The sequence below is a fragment of the Onychomys torridus genome, chromosome 17 (assembly GCF_903995425.1).
Source record: "Onychomys torridus chromosome 17, mOncTor1.1, whole genome shotgun sequence".
Lineage (NCBI taxonomy): Eukaryota > Metazoa > Chordata > Mammalia > Rodentia > Cricetidae > Onychomys > Onychomys torridus.
In genome coordinates this window covers 30,750,626-30,766,452 of record NC_050459.1, presented here as the reverse complement: position 1 = coordinate 30,766,452, position 15,827 = coordinate 30,750,626, and the positions used below count along the sequence as shown (strand labels likewise).

The following is a 15,827-nucleotide window of genomic DNA, read 5'->3' as shown; positions in this document are numbered from 1 at the left end:
ATGACTGAGACACAAGCCAGCTGTAGACATCTGGATGTTTCTGGGATTGCGTGGGACCTTAAGTGATTAATGTATGTGAAGAGTTCTCGTAATGTGTGAAGGATTACATTGACAGATGTAAAGATGGTCTAGAAAAATACACTGCCTCTTTCACACCTTTCAGCGCGAAGCCACTTGAACGAGAAGAATCAAGAACATGCTGTAACTGGGTGTCAGAATCTTATAAGCTGGTGCCTGATGAAGCCTGTGTATGTGCACTGGCCTGGTGCCCTGTCTACGTGTGCCCCAAAATGGACGGATACTTAGAATTTCTAGTTACTTGACACTTTTTGAGTGAAATAATAAGAAAGCAAATACTACTTTTTCACTATGTGTTACCCAATGTCCAACAGTCTGTTCTTTGGAAATGTAATCTAAGGGCACGGTAACAGTGAGTTTTTCTGAATGTGTTTCTAAGAGGCCATGAATCTGTGGGGCTGGAGAGATGACAGGGTGGTTTAGAGTGCTTGTTGTTCAGGGGACCTGGGTTCCATTCCCAGCACCCACACAGTGGCTCACAGCTCTCTCTAACTCCAGACCCAGGGACTCCGACACCCTCTTCTGACCTCCCTGTGCACCAAACACATATGGGGTGCACAGACCTACGTGCAGGCAAACACCCATATCCATAAAATAATTTTTTAAAAGCCATAAATTTGTAAGAGAGCAAGGCGGGCGTATTTGAGAGGTATTGGAGGGAAAAGGGAGAGAGGGAAATGATGGAATATAATTTCCAAAAATAATAGAAATAATTAAAAATAAAACAGGTTGTTTAAAACAAGCAGCCTTTTTTCTCTCTGTAGTCATCTTTGGGAGTCAGCAGGGCTACACAGAGGGAAATGATTTTCATAGTCTTTAAAGCAAAATTTTAAGCGTTCATGTTTTTCAGTCTTACTGTACTCTTCTGGAAGCTGTTTTACAGTCTTATTTAAAACTCCCTCAATCCCCATGAAGACAAGACATGGATAGAAAAAAAAAAAAGCATGCTTCCTGGCAAGATGGCTCAGCATGTGCTTGTCCCCAAGCCCGACTGGCAGAGCTCTGTCTCACAACTGCATGGTGGAAAGAGAGAACAGACGTCCACACATTGTCCTCTGATGTCCACCCCTTAGCACACATGCCCACTTGCATACACACAAATACAAAATAATAAATGCAATCATTTTAACTAAAACATGAATACATGAAGACTGTTTGGGCTCAGGTCTTTCACATCTGTGTACCAGTGCGAGCAACATTCCCCTCTGCATTGATACCTCTCTGGCCCTTTTCCCCAGCAAGTCTAGAGTCTTGTGTTTAGTCATACTACTCTCCTCTCTACACTAAAATGACTCAAGCAAGCAGCCTCTGAGATGCTGTTTATTAACAGTGTTATCCTCATTTCAGCTGGGTATTCATTAACTAGCTTGGGAAATCACAGCTTGTCTGCTCCGTGGTCTGCGCAGTAACGATATTCCTACCCGCCTTGATGAATTAACAGTTTTTCATAGTTGCTGTTCTTGAAATGACAAGGAAAAAGCATAAGTTAAAATAAAATAAAATAAAGAAGTTGGAAAGCTTAAAGTTTTAGTGGACAAAAGTGCTGTGGTGTGTGTATTTGTAACAGTGCCCACCAGACTGACATCTGGCTTAATGGAGATGGGAATCTGGGATTGATTAAGCAATGTTGAGACTTCTATAAAGTGAATAGACTTAAATAACCAAGCACTCTAACGGCCTGAAGAAGGTAGGAAGAGGAGTTGAAAGGAATATTCCCTGTGCAAACACAGAAACTAATTAATGTGTCCAGGACCACCACTGTGAGTCAGTTTTAACAGGATTGTAAATACGTGCTTGAGTGAGTTTTAACACAGTGTGTCAGTTGCTCTTGGCCTCTCTGTTTATCAATACTATCTACAAGATGTTTAACCACAGGGAAGGGGAGCCTTTATTAGGCCGTCAGCCTGCCAAGAGGCTGGGATTTAGTGACGTCACACCCTCAGTTTCCTGAGGCAGCCTGGGCCTCTCTCCTGCAGATGAATACCGGCGCTCCTGAAGGCACACTGTCATAGTCTTTGGCTGTTAAAATGCTCGGTCCACAAGCGTCACAAGGGCTATAACTGTGCCCAGTCAAGTTCTACTCTAGGTGTAAGGGTGTATCTGGTGGGTTTGTGTTGAAACGGAAAAGAATAAATCTTGTTAGACCAACTGGGCTTCCAATTAGTTATTCGTGTTGTGTTTTTTGGAAGCGCACGGAGTAACTTACTGCTGGGAGCCCATCTTGGATTTTGTTTGTTTGTTTTGATTTCTGCAACACTGGAAATCAATCCCAGGGCCTTATGCATGGCTAGACCACTAAGTTACAGCACTAGCCCCTTCTGTTTTCTTTACAGAGAAAACATATCATTACGTTCATTTTAAAGAGGTGGAAACATGTATCAAATGTAAGCCATTTGGTATTAAGTGGATTTCCGGTTCCTTTGCCTATCGGTATATATTGGTTGTTTTAATTACTAATTGTTTTATTTATTCGTGATATATTGTCTTTCGGAAGTTGTACATTACTTGTCTGGTCAAATCAGTTTCTTAATGCAGGAAAGCTAACAAATGGAGGGCTAATGTGGCTAACAAATCTGTCTTCTGTTTGTCTCTAGAAATCGAAGCGAAGGAAGCTTGCGACTGGCTGCGGGTAACTGGATTTCCCCAGTATGCACAGCTTTATGAAGGTGAGGCCAGAGTACCGTCCTGGTTTAAGTTGGCATTGTCCTAACGCCGACTTCACAGATCCGGGAGTTATTTGGAGACCTTCTGTTACTTAATTAAATATCTCATTTTTAAAAAAATGGCATAAGTGCCCAAGACTCGCACCATTCAAAACAAAAGAGAAAACAGAACCTTGGCAATAACGGAATTGTCTCGTCCCTCTGCAAAGAGTAACCCGTGACCCCCCAAACACTTACGGGCTTTTGTGTTCTCATTTTCTGTAATTTTATGGAAGTTTTTGAAAGGCATACTGTGTGTAAAGTCTAGCTGTGGTGCACGTTTTTCCCATAGCACATGCCCTCGCTTTCCCCGACACACCAAAATAGAAAGGGGGAAATTAAAGTTAAAAAGGTCACTGTGCTAGTTTGCTTTCTCTGCCGCTGTGATAAGCAATATAACCAAAAGCACCTTGCAGAGTGAAAGGTTTATTTCATCTTGACAGCTCACCCCATCACCAAGAGAAAGTCAGGGCAGGAACCTGAAGGGAGGAGCTGAAGCAGAAGCCATGGAGGAATGCTGCTTACTACTTGCTTTCTTCTAGTACCCAGGAGCCCCTGCCTGAGGGCGGCCCCGCCCACAGTGGGCTGGACCCTCCCAAATCAATCATCCATCAAGAAAATGCAGCACAGACTTGCCTACAGGCCAATCTGATAGAGAGGCTTCTTCTCAGTTGTTGTTCTCTGTTCCTACAGGACCCTGGCTTGTGTCCAGTTGACTGGATGCTAGGGACAGAGAAAGGGCCGTCTTGTCTCTCTCATTCCCTGAGTCTCTGGTTCCATAAGCTGATACCCAGTGCTCTGCTTCCACTGAGATGAATTAGCTGCTCATTTAAATGAGAGACTCATTATCTGTATATAAAATTATTTTAGAATGATCACAGCTTTGAAAGAGTATACTCCATTTTATAAACAACTTCCCTTCTTTTTTTTTAAGATTTAAAGTTTATTATTTTTATTTGTTTAATTTTTTTAATACAGTGTATTTTAATTGTTTTCCCCTTTAGCAGCTCCTCCCAGATCCTCCCCCCCCCTCTCTCTCTCCCCCTCTCCAACTGAACTCTGACTCCTCTACTGCAGGGTTCCTTGGGTCCTGAGGGGAAGGATGTTGATGTCAGGGCAGGAACTCAAGCAGCGCGATCCTGGAGGGAGAAACTCTCACCCATTTAGGGCTGAGTGTGGCTGAGTGTTGCAAGGTCTCTCATCTCTGCATAGTGTCTGAGTGTAGGCCTCTGTATTTGTTCACATCTGCTGCAGGAGGAGGCTTCTCTGGGGATGGCTGAGCAAGGTGCTGATCTATGAGTATAGCAGTGTCTTTAGAAGTCCTTTTATTGCTACAGGGTTGTTTGTTTTGGTTTGTTTGTTTGTTTTCGGATCAGTATGTGATTTTACCCAAGGTCCCTCTCTAGTCTCAGATTCTTGCACACCTAAGCACTGGTCAGGTATGGGTTCCATTTCATGGAGTGGGTCCTAAGTCAAATCAGATCTTGGTTGGTTGGTGACTCCCACAAGCCGTGTGCCACCGTTGCCCTAGCATATCTTGCAGGCAGGACACTCGTGTAGATCGAAGGGTTTGTGGCTGGGTTAGCTTTTCCCTTTCCTATACCAAAGGCCCCTATACATGGCCCCTTCCTATACCAAAGACACTAGAATGTAGGGGTGAAGGCTCTCATCTTGTAGATTAAGTTTCAAATAAAGCGAGGTGTGGAGTGATTCCTAACCTTAATTACATAATCTTTCCGGTAGCACTCAGTGATTATTTACTTTTACGTTCTGAGACGGCTTACTGACCCTCAACTTCACAGTGTATATGCAGTTTCTTACCGTTCTTTTAGTTTGATTTTTGATGCAATGCTTAAATGTTTAACGCTTTAACGCGGTGGCTTTGCTTCGCTTCAGACAGAACCTGTGACCTCTTGCAGGGCTTTGGAGGAGGAAGCAGGACAAGCACCTGTTGCTTTCTAGTTTACAGCTCTTTGGAGCTAGGGAAAGCTAATTGGATTGGCAGTGGCTGGGCTTTTGTTTTCCTCTTTAAGATTCAATTTCCTTCAATTATGTCCTTTGGGGGTGTGGATTCGTTGCTGGGTGGCACCTTCTTGTACCTGTTGGTTTTGGTAAATCCCATTCCTAGCCCCTTCTTAAAGTCTGCAAATGCAGGCTCCATTCTCCTCCTGGTTGATATCCCACCCCCACCTCCCACCTGTCCAAGTCCTGTGAAAGCATAGGCTGACTCTGGGGTGGCCTGTGCCATGTTCTGGGCAGCCATTTCCCACCACATCCTGCCCCTGTGCCAGGTGAACAGGACACGCACAGCGGGTGGCATGGCAACCCACAGACCCCCTCATCTTCCCTATTAGCACCATTTGGTGTCTGCCTGTTTTCACTTCCTTCCTCTAAACCCAAGCTGGAAGGTGGGTTCAGACCACTTCTACCCATCAGGTAAACCCATCATCTTTCAAAAACCAGTTCCTTCAATAAACAATCTAGGCAAATAAGAAGAAAAAAAAATTGATTAAATTCTTGCATTCCTCCCAGTTATTCATTACTGGATTTAAAAAAAAAAAAAAACGGAATTATTGTTCATTTGGATTAGAAAAGTGACAGCATGATTGCTTTTTCACATATGCCCAACAGGCAAGGAAGTAATACTTTACATTTACATTCATAGGTTTTGTGTTATATACTATCTAAGAAATATATTGTCTGGTCGTGGCTTGTTTAATAACGTCTGAATCCCTAAGGGGCAGGCCCTATGGCCTGGGTTCTGTTTAGTACTTTGCATTCACATTCACTGTTAGCCTCCTCTGAGCAGTCACCATGACAGTGTCACTAGCCGTCCCTCTGTTTACCGATGAAGACGTGTAAGCTTGGAATACGAAATTTCATACATATCTTCATTGGCCATTGAGGTTTAACTGTGCCCTGGGTCTGCATGTATTATCAGGGTAAGAGTACTCCAACCCTTGCCTCCAGAAAAAAGAAAAAAAACAAAACAAAACAAAAAAAAACCAGCAGATGGTAAACTAATACCAAGACAGCTTTAAAAGATGCTGTAAATGTTATCCTTAGAAAACGGATGCCTTAGAAATGAGGAATCCTGTACCAATCTGTAAAACCAGCGGTTGTAAGTTAGGAACAGTGAAGTCAACTCAGAAACACAACCAGGGTGTGACTAGTTAGCCAAAGCTCCCAACCCTGGTCATGTCTATCCCAGCCATGCATTTTCTACTTTGACTACCAAGGGAATTGTATGGAGGAGAAGGGGGGATGGGATGATGGACCCACAAAGAAGCACAGAGTTGGGATACTGTGTGTGCCTTCTGCTAGGGAGGCCATTTATATCAACATTCATAGCTGGCCTGCATTACCCAGTGGAATTTCTAACCTCTTGTCATCATTCCTGGTAGGCTTTCTCCTCTCTGCTCTGTGGGATGCATTTATCCACAAGGTTTCACTGTAATTATGGCTGGTCTGAAACCTCTAGGTATACCATGCTGGCCTGAAATTCACAGAGATCTGCCTGCCTCTGCTGTGATTAAAGGCATGTGCCATCACATCACGTCTGGTAATTGAAGGGATTTTTATTTCTAACTCCTGAACCCAAGAAGCATATTCATCTTTTTTTCCATTTCCGGTTGACACATAGTAATTGTATGTATGTGTAAAGCATGGCGTGCCATTATATTACATGTTCTGTAATGTGTAGTAATCAGAACAGGGTAATCGGCATTGCTGTCTCAAATATTTATTGCTCCTTGTCTGGGGGGGGCGGGTGAGGGGGACATTCATAATCCTGTCTACTAGCCATTTTGAAAAAATACCGTCGCGGTCACTCATAGGTGTCTTAGTAACACCATAGCTTGGGTCACAATTCCTCCAAGCCAACGCCCCATCTGCACCTTGTAAGCAGCCTCTCTCCATCCCTCCCCATCCTTCTCCCTGTCATCCCCACATTCCTAGACTTGTAACCACTGGTCCATCCTCTCTCCAGGCAGTTGAGAGAGGTTCTTCCTGCTTTCAGTCTGATGCAAGCGGTGGGTGCATTGTTCTGAGAGCGCTGGGCTCTGACAGATTTAGGGGCTCGGACACTATTGTTTTACGGTAACTGTATAGTCAGCCCTTTGTTTTACTGGGAGTTAACCCTTGGGTCGCCACATGGAAGGGCTAGTCTTTGTTTCAAAACAGCATATCTTGAATTCTCTGCTGTGTATCCTATCATGTAAATGGACCGGTCCCTCCAGCTGCTCAGCTGCCATTGTTCCCTGAATCTCTCCTGGCCCCATTCTGGTTTTTTTTTTTTTTGTTTTTTTTTTTTTTGCTTTTGTTTTTCCTGTGGCCCCCCCTCCCTGATGTCCTGTGAGCAAAGACTTTTTTTTTTTTTTTTTTTTTTTAATCCCATGGTAAAGGAGACTTCTTACTGGATTCATTGTGGCTTAAATTATATGTAACTCAGAGCAGGCCTTAGTTTGAAGGTAGAAAGTGTTTTGAACCACTTCTGCCACAGAGGAACACCTTGGAGTTTCCGAACTACTTTAGAACTGGCTTAAACCACCCATGGTATTGTTGCATGCGCCCACATAGCCTGCCAGGGAATGAGGCGCCATGTGAACCATAGATACTCAGCACGTTGCCAAAAGAGGCTAACCTGACAAGACTCTATCTCAAATGTGCCTGTTTTAATTCTCCCTACAGATCTCCTGTTCCCTATTGATATTTCTCTGGTCAAGAGAGAACATGACTTCTTGGACAGAGATGCCATTGAGGCTCTATGCAGGTAAGCGGACATTTTCCTTTCTCTTAAAAACATAGTACTTTAATCTGGGCACTCAGCAGGCAGAGGCAGTCCAATCTCTCAGGGGTCAAAGCTGCCGCTGTACTGAGTGGAATGGGACATTCAAAGAGGCAGGGCTTAGGAGAGCCGTTCAGGGTTGTCATCTGAATCCCAAGGAGGCTCCTCAGAAGCCCCAGCTGCCCCAGGTAGAGTGATGACAGGATTAAATAGGCTGTCAACTCGCCGAGCACAGTCTTTAATGTGGCCATAAACGGGCACTGACAACGTGAACTGTGAATAAAGCTGTCAGAGGTCCTCTTCAGGGAGCTGCCTGCTCTCCAGGCTGAGAAGCAGCTTGTGGGATTTACGGAAGTGAAAGACATAAAACCTGAGGCTACCAGGGCCTTGGATAATCCTTTCAAACCCTGGATGACATTTTTATTTGTCTCGCATTATTCATCCCTAGTAATTTTCCTCGAAACCCTTGAAAAGCCTTCATAGCCAGGTTCTGAGGAGGAGAATAGGCATAGACAGAATTCACATGTTGATTGGATTCTAAAGTTAAAATCGGTTCTCTTTCGGTGACTCCTAAAAGGCCTTAAATTGTGTGTGTGCGTCTGTGTCTGTGTGTACACACCTGTGTGCATACTTGGTGAGGTCAGTGTCCAGTGTCCTCCTCCCGTGTCCTGTGCCTCATTTTCTGAGGGTAGGTCTCTTATTGAACCCAGAGCTCACCAATCCAGCTAGGCAGGCAAGCCAATGGGCTCCAATGCCATGATGCCTGGCTTTTACCTGGATGCAGGAAACCCCAAACCCAGGCGCTCGTGTTTGCTATGGCTGGGCTCTATCCAGTCCCTAATTTCAGTGTCTGTTTTAAATGGGGAAAACATCTTAAGGTGAAATGATATCTGGTATTTCTTTTCCTATATAGGTACAGAACACAGTAACAGCTGTGTGTCTGTCTGTCTTCTTCTTCTTCTTCTTCTTCTTCTTCTTCTTCTTCTTCTTCTTCTTCTTCTCCTCCTCCTCCTCCTCCTCCTCCTCCTCCTCCTCCTCCTCCTCCTTCTTCTTCTTCTTCTTCTTTTCTCTCTCTCTGTCTCTCTCTCTGTCTCTCTCTCTCTCTCTCTCTCTCTCTCTCTCTCTCTCTCTCTCATATAATGTTGTTTAAAGCAGCCAGCTTGAGTAGTATGGTTTGGGGGAAAGGTTGATTCTATGCTTAGAGAATATGGAAAAGGCTAGATTTTGTAGTTTATGAAAGAAAGAAAAGAGCCATATTTACCCCCCAGAAACAGTATGCAGCTTTAATCATAAGTGTCCAGAGCATGCAGACCTTTTTCTGGGAAAAGTGAATTTGTGTCCTGGAGTATGTAATACCATCACTATGTCATCTGGAATGAAAAATGTCACCAGTTGAGTTTGGAGAGGGAGAGAAGTCAGCATCTGGAATTTGCACTGCCCAGGCCGACATTGTGAAGATGTTTTCCTCCTTAGCTGGATGGTAGAATTAATTTATTCTCCAATCATCACTGATGCTCATCCATATGAATGAGGTCACTCAGAAAAGGCATCTTAGGAAATACTTGAGCTTTGTGTCACATCACCCATTTCACACATGTTAAGCCACTTAGGGAGTCAGCCTTCTGAACTACATCAACAGCTCAGGAATGTCTGGGTCAGAAAAATACCATTGCAGTATTTCAGCCCAAAGAGTTATGATTAAATTCTTGAAGAATTTTTTTTTTAAGGATTTTTCTTGAATGTCAGTTCGAAATCAACTTCTTCCTTTTTCAAAGGAAAAACGCACGTCTAAAGTTTGATTTACACCGACTCTAAATACCACCTAAGAGAAGCCACCTCCCACACTCTCACAGAGGAGACTAGATCTGAGCAAAAAAGGGCCTGAAGGAAACTGGTCCTTTATCTGTGTTCAAACTTGGCCGTGTATTCTGGGTCAGCTTCAGTTTCCCCTTATATGTATAGACTAACACATTCTGTATAGGTTAGGTGTGATAGTGGAAAAAAGGAAATCATCAAACCCAGTTTAGAGGATGTACACAAAAGCCCAGGCTTGAGCTTACTCTTTTTAAAGGAAATTCTTATTCACCATGTAATAAATGTACACTGCCATCTCAGCCCTGAGGAGACAGGGTGGGGGGAAAAGGGAATTCAAAGCCAGTCTGGACTAAGCAAGATCTTGCCTCCAAAAATCACTTTCTAATTAAAAGGGAGAGATTATTCAGGACCCATAGTAATAGTCATCACAATTTTGGGTCATGGAAAGCTCTTAGGACCCTTGTCCTAATATTAATGGCAGTGACTTTGACCTCAGAGAGGGAAACAGAGGGGAGGTGTAGGCAGATTTCAAGAGCCCAACACCCCCACCCACCCCCAATGCTTTACGTTTTCTGACATTCACTTTATTATCTACGCCTGCTGCAAAGACTTCCTCTGCCTATGGAATTCCAGGGCCATCGGATGACAGAGCTGTGGTGTGTTTGCAAATATCTGCTCTTGGCTTGTGATGTTGTGTGTAGACAGACTTTTGTGGACGTCCCTCCTTCCCCCGCTTGAACATTTAAGCAGATGAGTTGTAGAGGCTCAGTTGGAGGCATCATGTGTTTCCTCTTATGCAGTGTTCTCCCATGGAGTGGGCCACATTCTGTCTGCAGTCACACTAGCTTTCTACGTGGATAGAAAATACCCACATTCCTGTATTTGCAAGTCATACAACAGTTGTGATAAAAAGCTAAAGGGAGCTGATTTCTTTTAATATTTTTTTTAATCAGGGCAGAAGACTCTTTGATATAAAAGCAGGTATCAGATGAGTTTGAACCGTGGTACTGTCAAAATATAAAGTTGAATAATGGCCAGAAATCACAATTATGAGACTAGTGGGCTACCCAGCTTTTTTTTTTTTCCGAGACAGGGTTTCTCTGTGTAGACCTTAGCTGTCCTAGAACTTGCTCTGTAGACCAGGCTGGCCTTGAACTCACTGAGATCCGCCTGCCTCTGCCTCCCAAGGGCTGGGAACAAAGGCGTGTGCCACCTCGGCCAGGCTTACCCAGCTTACTTCAAGTGTTATTCTAAGAGAGCCATGGACTTGTTCCCTTGAAGAGACTGGCTTTTCCGTCAGTCTTGCTAGCTTCAATAATAATGTAAACCCATTGAGGAAGCTGTGATCATGAGCAAGTTCTACTCAGGACCGGAGGAGTGCTCAGTGTCTCTCGAAGCACATACTGATCCCAGCAGTGAGTGGTGGGTGCTGGGATGCCTCTGTCTTCCTGTGGCTTCAGGAATTAAAACTGACTCCTTCTACCCACACGGGAAAGCAATGTGAACATCAGCTAGTAGTTGTCAAATGAAAAGGATAACCACGCTGTCTGTCCCTGTCCTCTTCAGTATGGACTTTGTCCCCAAACTACCCATGACATGTCATAGCTTTGACATGTCAGAGGCATTCTGACCATGTTACTCTTTTCATTCAGCTTAACATGAAGCAAGTAATTGGGTGAGGCGGTGAGAGGGGATTCTGGGAGCAGGATCTTGCTGTGTAGCCCAGGCTGGGCTAGAACTCAACAATCCTCCTGCCTCAGCCTCCCACGTGCTAGGATGACACTCAGCAACAAATAATTTGAACATATTTTGTATAATTCCAAGAAAATCTGTAAGAATTGGCAGAATTTTTGTCTGGTCCTTTGTTTCCTTAACCTTTCTTCTGCTTTTTATTTCAAATGCCAGGAGGCCCAGATCTCTACCTCTGTCCTTTTATCTACATGCCTACAGCTCCGAGCAGCAAAACTCTCGAACCTTTGATAGTCCGCCGTTGGCTCCCTCTGTCTTTAGAACAGACACAAGTTACCCAGGAGATAAGACCCACACATTCCTTTGGAGCCAGGCCCTGGGCAGTGGCGGGGATATGAATGCCCGAGGCTACAGATGGTTATTGACAGCAGTATTTCAGCCGCTTACTTGAACGATGCTCCTTCAGATCTTCTTGGCTTCTTCCATTCTTTCTACTGTCATTAATACTTGTTTCAGAACCAAGTATAGAAGATGCTGTGTTTGGGCACAAAAACTGCGTGTTTTAATCCTGGGTCCTTGAACAAAATTCCTGAGCTCTCTAAAAGCCCCTTTTCATCCCTTACAAAGATTAGTCATGATATCTGTTCTAAAAGATTGTCAAAGGGCTAAGATTGAGCCAGTGCATTAGAAGTGTCCAGCACAGTGCTTCACCCAGGTGGCAGGTCACCTGGCCAGAACCTTTTTTTTTTTAATTCTTAATTGACATAGCATGTCTGTAGTGTCTGTGTGGTAGCATGTGTTGTTTCAATACTCATATGTAAGGTATGACCAAGTCATGGGAATTAACATATCTACCACCTTGTACTATTATCATTTCTTGAGAATATTCTAGTTAGCCATTCTAAAATTTAAAAAAATTTAATGTTGACTAAATTTGACCATATTATGTCAAATCCTCCTGTCTCTGTGCTGCGTTAGCTACCTGCCTATTTGGGACTCACTGTCCCTTGCCAGCTTCTGGTGACCACTCTTGTGTTCTCTTCTGTTTTGGGGGGGTTTTTTGGTTTGTTTGGTTGGTTGGTTTTGTTTTTCAAAACAGGGTTTCTCTGTGTAGCTTTGCGCCTTTCCTGGAACTCATTCTGTAGCCCAGGCTGGCCTCAAACTCACAGAGATCCACCTACCTCTGCCTCCCGAGTGCTGGGATTAAAGGCGTGCGCCACCACTGCCTGGCTTCTTGTGTTCTCTTCTGTGAGATGAGTTTCTTCTCTGGCTAGAGCTACTGCCTTATGTCCCTATTGACCCTCCGTATAGAGGTAGACAGGCCCTCCTCGTAAACCTTCTTTGTATATCCTGGGGAATGCAGGCTGGTGAGGGGAAATAAATGAAAACCACAGAAACCCTGAAAGTAACATTGGCCTTCAAGAATGCAATGTCATTAGTTTGGTGCTACCAACATAAAAAGATAAACTTGACCTTTATCAAACCAACCTCTGGGTCTTTTTGTTTGGCTCAGATCTGGAGTTTTGTGAAGTTGCTCCGCCCCACCCCCACCCCCACCCCCATATGCCTCCACGCCTAGTAAATTTGGGTATAAACATCAGTCAACCATTAAAGCCCAAATGGAGTCAAGTGGAGATTTGATTACAGGTTTGATTAATGAAACCCAGACTAAGACTAACTGTAACCATTCCTCATTCTTAAAGCCTTGAAAAGATTGGGGGGGGGGGGCTGAAAATAGTGGGCGTGTCCTTTAACTGATGCCCTTTAGAGGGGGACCCTACACCCGGCCATGAGTCTGCAGTGTTTCTTGGCTGTTATCCTCCCTTCCCATCCATGGAGAGAGTTTTCTGAACATTGGTGCTCTGCTTTCTCCCTGTTTATCCTATAAACAGGCTTCCACATAATCTGTGGAGTCAAAGGCAGCCTTATCAGCCTGCAGACATACTGCCTATCCTGGTGCCTCCAGGTTGTCAGACAAGTTACCAGAGCAGGATGGGGGAGATAAAGCCGGAGGAGTGTACAGGATCAGTTTGAAGTGGAGGGAATTAAGTACTCTTAGTCTATGAAAACGTAAGGATGCAGCTTGAGAAAGAAATAGAAGACCGATAGGGAGATTCATGAGGTTTAGGAGGTAGCAAGCAGACACCTTTAAAAAGGATCATTTGAGGAAGGCTTGGTGATGGTCATCTGGAAGATGTTAGGAAGAACCAAGGCCTGGAGCGCTGTTACTCACACACTCTACATGATTGTTTCGGGTGCTTTTTTTTTTTTTTCCTGTGACTATTTACGTATTTTATTTTTAATAAAGTAGATTGATTGATTGATTTCTATTGTGCTAAGGATTGAACCTGAAGCCTTGTGTGTGCTAGGCAAGTCCTCTATCACTGAGCTACACTGCCACCCCTGTCTCTCTAATGTTAAATGGATGTTCCTGTCAAGGGGGCGGAGTGTTCAGAGCTACAGTTTGACTCCTGTTCCAAAGAATGCGATCTGAGTGCCTGTTTGAACCAGTGAGGTTTTGGTACCTGGGGCTGTAGTGTACAGATTTTAACAATAATCCCTTGTGCTGTGGCTGTTGGTACGGCACACGTTCTCTGCTGAAAGAAAACCGTATAAAAAGCATTGAGCATGAAAGAGGGTTGGAGCTTCCTCTCTATAATAAACTAGAGCTATAAAATGACCTTCTGAGATGGTTGTTTGTTGGAGATGACTAAGGCCTGTCGTCCTTTTTAATCCTTGTTTGGTGTGAGATGGGACATGCTGACCATTTGACCAACAGCCTCCCTCGGTTCCTTAACCACACTGTCTGTATCTTCCCCTCAAGCAGACATCATTCATCTGCAGTAGGCCATCTACTCAAGTGCAGGAAATAGAAAGCCACCTCTAAGTTACATTTTTTGAGACTAGAACTCACTAGCTAGACCGAGCTGGCCTCAAACTCAAGAGATTCATATGCCTCTGGCTCCTAGGTACTGAGGTTAAAGGTGTACGCTACCGGGCCAGGACTAAATTACTCATTTTATAACAGAAGTTTACCATACTTGCCTAAATTAGAAATGCGTTCAGGCAAGCTCATTACACATGTGGATTGTTTAGAAGAAACGTTTGCCTGCCCATTAGTGGCTTCCTTTCTTTGCTGATGTCCTCTCTCTCTCTGCTCTGTAGGCGACTAAATACTTTAAACAAGTGCGCAGTAATGAAGCTGGAGATCAGTCCTCACCGGAAGCGAGTGAGTACCCAAATTACATAACAGGGTGGGGTAACAAGCAAGCAAGCCCAACTAGGACTGTGTGCATCCTAAATGCTAAAACCCATATTTGCAGTCAGATTATGCTTTGGACCTAAAGGAAATCATCTGTTACATTTCCTGATGAACTCAGCGGGTGCCATGTGGTTAAAAACACGAAGCCTATTGAATCGCAGAGGAATGTCGTATCGCTCCCTAGAGGAAATAAAGCTAACATTCTTGAGGAGCTCTTCCTGCTTCCCAGATGGAACAGTAGTTCCATCTCAAAGCTGTCAAGATGAAAGCAAAGGCTGTCTGGGGGGGTACTATAGAATAGTAGGAGCTTTGGTGTGGGGGCGGGGAGAAAGAGGCCAGGGCAGGAAGTCCCACATACTCTGTCAGTGGTGATGTGTACTGAATTGTTTTTTTCTTCTGGGTAAGAGCTGTAGGACCTTGGGAAAGGGTGAGGCAGTGTTAGTATCGTCACAAAGGAGGGTAAACAACGACAGTCTGCCCACAGAACTTAGTCCTGACTGTTGAGAGTATAAATTAATTATCCGGCAGTCCCTGACATGAAAAAAAAAATTGCTTTCTTGGGGAGTTAAACCTTGTAAATAAATGATCTGGAACCTCAGTCCCCACTGAGCTGGGCGGAGAGTCTCCACGTGAGTGTGGGAGGCTGCCTACTCGGTGTCTTAGCAAACTGGGTCTTGATACTTTCACACCAGTGGCAAGGATAGCCAGCGTGCAGAGTTGGGTCCTTGAATTTCCCTTCTGAAAGGCAATCGGGTGGGACATTCCCGATTCCTGCGCATAAGGCAAGCATAATCAGCAGCCATGTTCCCTGATGTTTACAAATACCCCATACGGGTGGCACTCGCTGGGCATTCTTGAAGGCCTGTTAAGTTGCCTGGAGCATGTCTAACTTTGAAACTGCCCAGGACCCTTGTAACATTAACTGTGGTCAGGCAGTGGGGGAGCAGTCCCAGTAAGAGAGGCACAGGGTTGGGTTGCCACGTGATGGCTCACCATGTAGGAGATGTCTTCACTTTTTTTTTTTTTTTTTTTTTTTGGCTACCTAGAGCCTTCACCTGTTATTCTACTAACTGTTTGAAAGTGGCTTTTTTTTTTTTAATAGCACAAGAGAATATAAACACATTCTGTCAACAGGCAGCTAAGCTGGAGACAGTCCAGAGGGGGGTACCACTGCCATTGACTCCATTCCAGTTCAGAATATTTTGCATGCTTGGAATTTTCGCCAATCTCAGAGGTCCCCTTTGTGAGCAATTAATGAACAGCCTAAAAACTCGGATTTTCAATAAAATAACTCATTTAGCTGGCAACACTTGGTCAGACTTTCTGTTAAAGTCTTTATATCTGGGCCAGTAAAATGACAGTGAGCTGAAGGTGCCTGCTGCCAAGCATGACAACTGAGTTCTGTACACAGGACCTACATGGTCGAAGGAGAAAACTCATTCTGACCCATGGTCTTCTGAACATGGTACAAACACCCATAGACCTCCCTATATAC

At 44.2% G+C, this 15,827-nt stretch overlaps 1 protein-coding gene across 3 annotated transcripts in view; it reads left to right on the top strand.

Moving 5' to 3' along the window:
- Window positions 1-15,827, top strand: part of Dlc1 (DLC1 Rho GTPase activating protein) — a 376,108-nt gene that overhangs the window by 345,335 nt on the left and 14,946 nt on the right. For all 3 annotated transcript variants that reach the window (XM_036166511.1, XM_036166512.1, XM_036166513.1), the window contains 3 exons: window positions 2,673-2,744; window positions 7,470-7,551; window positions 14,236-14,299. In XM_036166511.1, coding sequence (XP_036022404.1) covers window positions 2,673-2,744; window positions 7,470-7,551; window positions 14,236-14,299 — 218 coding nt within the window. The remainder of the gene's footprint in view (window positions 1-2,672; window positions 2,745-7,469; window positions 7,552-14,235; window positions 14,300-15,827) is intronic.